Source organism: Manis pentadactyla, chromosome 1 (assembly GCF_030020395.1).
Source record: "Manis pentadactyla isolate mManPen7 chromosome 1, mManPen7.hap1, whole genome shotgun sequence".
NCBI lineage: Eukaryota > Metazoa > Chordata > Mammalia > Pholidota > Manidae > Manis > Manis pentadactyla.
In genome coordinates, this window is record NC_080019.1 from 198,332,288 (window position 1) to 198,338,589 (window position 6,302).

Here is a 6,302-nt window from a genome sequence, read left to right on the forward strand (position 1 = left end):
ACCTGCTCCTCTGTGAGGCTGAGGCCTGGGGTCCTGACTGGGGCGTGGGGCACGCCTGCCCAGCGTCCCCGGTTCTCTGGGAGGGGCTGCAGGGGCAGGCCGGAGCATAGCTCCTGGAGGCTGGACATGTCTGGCTGAGACGGACGTGTTGGCCAGCTCTGTGGGGAAGCCGGGAAGAGACTGCAGTCCAGGTCCAGCTGGGGCGGGGACCTCTGACCCCAGGGCCACCTCCTCTAGCCCCTCATTGGCCCAGGGACCTGCAGAAGGAGCCCCGTGTGGGTCACTGGGTCATCGGCCCCTAGGCTGGCTGCTCTGGTGTTGACTTGGAGTGGGGGGGGGTAGGGCAGGCAGGCTCTATGCAGAGGGGATGGCTTGGTGGGGGTCTGTCTGTTCTGTTAGTTGGGTGCTGGCCTAGAGGGGTATGTCTTCTAGGACACGACTTGAGGGAGCTGGTGGGGTTCTAACGTGGGGTCTGTCTGGCGGTCTTACAGGGCAGTGACACTAGGCAGGCAATGCGGGGTTTTGTCTTGATGATGGGAGCCATGTGTCATTAAACCTGGCGTAGAGCTCAGGGTCTGTGCAGCAAGCAGGCAGTGCCCCGTGCACTGCTCCCCCTGCCGCCTGTGGGGTGGGGCTGGATGACAGGCAGGACAGGATCCCACCCAGCCACATGTGCACCCTGCTCGGCTCCCATGGGGGTACATGCTGCTTCACCCCCTTCCCAAAGCTCTCTGCCAAGAGCCTGCCTGGAGAGGGCGCTCACCCCCAATCCCATCAATGACTCTGTAAGGAGCACCCCCCCATAAGTCCTGTGCTACGGATGGGGAAACTGAGGCCCGGGTCTCACTCACACCACCGGGAAGTAACTGTGGTAGAATCCTGGTGGTCCCTGGGAAGCACCACCCTTGGGTGTGAGCCAGCTCTGCTCCTGACCAGTGCCGTAGCCTTGGGCCCTATGCCAGTCTACACAAGTGGGTGGCAATGAACTGCTCAGGCTGCAGAAGGCACGTGTGGGTTGTGTGAACACCCAGCACAGGGGAAAGGTGAGAAAACAACCAACACCTCCCGAGGGCTCCCTTTTGAGCACAGCATGTGATCCAGTTCACCTTGTCCTCTCATTGGCCCTGTGGAGTCCACCATTCCATTTTACACATGTGGAAACAGAGGTTGAGAAGGGCTGGGACTTGCCCAAGGCCACCCATCTGGTCACGGGTGAAGGAGGGCTGGGAGGGCCAGGGCAGTGACGGCCCCTCAGCCCCCTGCCGGGAGCCACCCTCAGCCAGCAACAGACGGGACTGTGGTATAAAAGCCCAGCTTCCTTGCCCCTCGGCCGGGAGTGGGGAGCAGTAATAACTCTGGGGAGGGTTCTACGCTGTCCGCAGGGTCCCCAGCAGGACTGGGCTGGGGTGTCACACCCTGGATCACTGCTTTCCTTTCTGGATATCTCCCCATTTCCTGAGCAGACAGATCCTCAACAAAACAGCTGTACTGAAACTTCCTCTCCGGATTTGCTTTTAGGGAAGAACTCATCTTCTAATGGCTCAAGATAAGCCAGAAATCTAACAGTTTTCATGAAACCCAATTTTTCAGTGTTTGCAACCAATTAAAAATCATTTTAAAAAACAATTCTGAGAAGGAAGAATAAAGCAGGGGGTATTAGGCTCCCCAACTTCAAGGTCTACTACAAAGCCACAGTAATCAAGATAATTTGGTACTGGCACAAGAACAGACCCATAGACCAATGGAACAGAATAGAGAGCCCAGATATAAAGCCAAGCATATATGGACAATTAATATACAATAAAGGAGCTATGGACATACAATGGGGAAATGACAGCCTCTCCAAGTGTTGGCAAAACTGGACAGCTACATGTAAGAGAATGAAACTGGATTACTAACTCCATACACAAAAGTAAAGTTGAAATGGATAAAAGACCTGAATGTAAGTCTGAAACCATAAAACTCTTAGAAGAAAACATAGGCAAAAATCTCTTGAATATAAATATGAGCAGCTTTTTCCTGAACACATCTCCTCAGGCAAGGTAAACAAATGAAAAAATGAACAAATGGGACTACATCAAACTAAAAAGCTCTGTACAGCATAGGACACCATCAGCAGAACAAAAAGGCATCCTACAGTATGGGAGAATATATTTGTAAATGAAAGATTTGATAAGAAGTTAACATCCAAAATATATAAAGAGCTCATGCACCTCAACACCTAAAAAGCAAATAACCCGAGTAAAAAATGGGCAGAGGAGCTGAACAGACACTTCTCCAAAGAAGAAATTCAGGTGGCCAACAGGCACATGAAAAGATGCTCCACACTGCTAATCATCAGGGAAATGCAAATTAAAACCACAATGAGATATCACCTCACACCAATTAGGATGATCAACATCCAAAAGACAAGGAACAACAAATGCTGGCAAGGATGCAGAGAAAAGGGAACCCTCCTACACTGCTGGTGGGAATGTAAATCAGTTCATTGTGGAAAGCAGTATGGAGGTTCCTCAATAAACTAAAAATAGAAACACCATTTGACCCAGTAATTCCACTCCCAAGAATTTACCTGACGAAAACAAGATCCCAGATTCAAAAAGACATATGCATCCCAATTTTATCACAGCACTATTTACAATAGCCAAAATATGGAAGCGACCTAAATGTCCATCAGTAGATGAATGGATAAAGAAGATGTAGTACATATACACAATGGAATATTACTCAGCCATAAGAAGAAAACAAATCCTACCATTTGCAACAACATGGATGGAGCTAGAGGGCATTATGCTCAGTGAAATAAGCCAGGTGGAGAAAGACAAGTACCAAATGATTTCCCCCATTTGTGGAGTATAACAGCGAAGCAAAACTGAAGGAAAAAACAGCAGCAGACTCACAGACCCCAAGAAGTGACTAGTGGTTACTGAAGGGAAGGGGTGTGGGAGGGTGAGTGGGGAGGGAGGCAGGGGGAAGGGGATTAAGGGGCATTATGATTAGCGCACATAATGTAGGGGGGTCATAGGGAAGGCAGTATAGCACAGAGAAGACAAGTAGTGACTCTATAGCATCTTACTGTGCTGATGGACAGTGACTGCAATGGGGTGCGGGTGGGGGACTTGATAATATGGTTGAATGTTATAACCACAATGTTGCTCATGTGAAACCTTCATAAGATTGTACATAAATGATGCCTTAATAAAAAATAAATCATTTTAAACATTATACTGAGTAATTATATCAATGTTAATGTCCTGGCTATGATTCTGAACTACAGTTTTGCAAGATGCTATCATTGGGATCTCTCTGTATTATTTCTCACAGCTGTGTGGGATCTACAATTCCAAAATAAATAGTTTAATTATTTTTTTTTAATGTATAAGCTATTTAAAAGAGTAAATTTCACAGTAAAAAGTCTCCTTTGCTCCCCACTGTCCAGATGTTGCATATGGCAGACTGGTAGGTTCAAGCCCTGGCTACACCAACCACTAGCTGTGTGTCCTTAGGCACATTACTTAGCCTCTCTGGGCCTCAGTGTCCTCTGTAAAATGAAAGTAATAACAGTACCTACCTCATGGGATGTGTCTGAAGATTAAATGAGGTAACATATGTGAAGGTCTTAGAACAGAGCCTGGCATAGATTAAACGCTGAATAAGACATTGTCATTTTTCTAGTTGTTGCCTCTATCAAAGGAGCACCTCTATCAAAGAAGCAAGGAGCAGACAATGTACATATTACAGAAAATAAAGAAAAACAATATACATACTGGGGAGAGATAGGGAGGAAAGGAGACTTTCTGCTGTAAAACTCATTGGTGCTTTCAACGGTGCCAATGTACTGAATGCACACTTTAAAATGATTGATTTTATGTGAATGTATGTGAATTTCACCTCGATTTAAAAAACTCTGGTCTCTCTAAATTTTGCTCCATGGACAAACCAAATAATAAAATGCACACCTACCAAGGAGTAAAGAAGAGCAGGCAGGCACTGTGAGCCAAACCTGCTTCCCTCCCCATGAGCCTCAGCCCTGGGCCTCCTGGGGCTCCCTGTGGCCTGTCACCAAGCACCTGCCTTAGTTGCCCCTCTGGTGGCCTTCAGTGGCTGTTCCTGTCCTGACTGGCCTTTGCTCTTAGAACCACCTGGCAAGCAACACTACTAGCCCAGTCTGCCCACCTGGGACCCCACCCCAGGCCACAGTGGGCCCTGGTCTCTGCCATGTCACCAGCATGTCCAGCTGGTCTTCCTGAGCTGGGCAACACCTCTGTCCCTCACACCATCAGCCTGGCCCCAGCGTCCTTTCTGTCCCTCCAGCCGCTCTGCCAGCCTGGGCACTTTCCTCTGCACCACTCTGGCTCTGACCCCTCTACCTTAAAAGGTAACCTGGTCCCTGAGAGCACCCCCCCGGCCCACTCCCATCACCTCTCCCAGAGACAGCACCAGACTCTCCTGGTCCCCACCTCGGCCCTGCCACCCCCAGTCTTTAGCAACACAGCTGCAGACTGTGCCCAGAATAGCCCACATGTGGCCCATGACACTCTGGGACGTGGACTTCCTGTCTGCTCCTCTGACTCTTCCCTTCCACCCTTGCCCACGCAGGGGCCTTCCTGCTGCAACCTGCTCTAGGAGTTCACGTCCGTGGTGATCTTAAAATATGGCCATAAATCCTTGCCTGGATGTTTCTCCAAGTGAGCCTGAGGTGTGGCGCTTGGGCCAGCCTTAGTAGTTCTCGTAATCAGGTAGAAGACAGGTTGAGGCTCCGTGGAGCAGCCCCAATACCCCAGGATCCCAGGCTGGGGAGTGCCAGGTGGAGGTGCCCAGGGAAACCACCCTGCTGAGCCCCAGCATGTGAGGGGCCCTGGGGGCCAGCCAGCCGGGGCCAGCCTCTGGAGACCAGCTGCCATCTGCTGCAGCAGCAGGAGACTCCCAGTGAGAAGCTCCCAACTGAGCCCCTTCCCCAGTTCCTGACCCATAAAACTGTGAGCCAAATTTTTTTTTTTTAATTCTCAACAGTCTCCAATCTTCTGAAGCATAACAAACAAGTTCTTACATAGTGAATAAGTTCTTACATGGTGAACAGTGCAAGGGCAGTCATCACAGAAACTTTCAGTTTTGATCACACATCGTGAACTATAAACAATCAAGTCAGATATGATTATTCATTTGATTTTTATACTTGATTTATATGTGAATCCCACATTTCTCCCTTATTTTTTATTTATTTATTTATTTTTTAAATAAAATGCTTAAGTGGTAGGTAGATGCAAGATAAAGGTAGAAAACATAATTTAGTGCTGTAAGAGGGCAAATGTAGATGATCAGGTCTGTGCCTATAGACTAAGTATTAATCCAAGCTAGACAAGGGCAACAAAACATCCACGGATGCAGAAGATTTCTCTGTGAGCCAAATTTAAATGGCTCTTTTAAGATGCTAAATTTTAGGGCAGTTTGTTACTTAGCAATAAGCACTGGAACGTGGCCTAAAGGGCCCCCACAAGGGCTGTTCCTCTGCCTGGAACTTTCCTTCCCCAATACTTGCATGGCTCCGCCTCACCTGGTTGACATCTGTGCTCCCCTGTCACCAGCTTCCTGAGGCCTGCCCTTCCCACCCTATTATATACAATATTATATGCACTATATACACATTTCCTACCCCTTCATCCTGCTTTAATTTCATCACAGCACCATTTACTCCATGTCATGATCTTATGTATTTATTACTGTTTGCTATGCCCTCCCATCTGTAATGTAAACTCCATGAACGGCGCAAGACAGCATGTCCTGTTCTGTCCACTGGAGGCTCAGCACAGTATCTGTTGAATTAATGTATGAATGTACAGGAGTCCCCGTGAGAGAGCAGGTGCTGCAGAGGGTGTCTTCTCAGGGAAGCTACTGAATCCCTGGGCCTCTGACGAGGCATATTCACCTTCCCACCCCAAGTCCCAACACCCGGGTTCCCCCCGTGTGCCTCCAGGGACCAGGTCTCCAGGGGACTTTGACGGAACTGGATGGAGCGAGCGGTTGTTCTCAACTTTGGCCACCAGGTGGTAGCCCAGGAAGCCAAGAGTCTTGCCCCAAGGGCTCTAGGGACTGGGACGCCTCACAGAGATGCCAGAATGGGGGAGGCTCAGAAATGTAAGGGTAGGTAAGACCTGGGACCCGCTGGGGATGCGGATGGCCCAGAATCCCCGGGTACTGGTCCCAGAACAGCAGCAGCCCTATTGGCTGGCCAGTGTGGGGCTAAGCTGGATGCTCCCCAATGCTCTCTATCCAGGTCCCCTGGAAAGCCATGTAAGGAGTTT

At 49.1% G+C, this 6,302-nt stretch overlaps 1 protein-coding gene across 7 annotated transcripts in view; it reads right to left on the bottom strand.

Moving 5' to 3' along the window:
• UROC1 (urocanate hydratase 1) overlaps nt 1–193 on the bottom strand; it is a 38,570-nt gene extending 38,377 nt beyond the window's left edge. For all 7 annotated transcript variants that reach the window (XR_005030118.2, XM_057505758.1, XM_057505751.1 and 4 more), the window contains exon 1: nt 3–193. Coding sequence is in view for 6 of the 7 variants with exons in the window: in XM_057505758.1 (XP_057361741.1) it covers nt 3–128 (126 nt within the window). In the remaining variant the exon portion in view is untranslated. The remainder of the gene's footprint in view (nt 1–2) is intronic.
• Nucleotides 194–6,302: the final 6,109 nt, after the last annotated feature.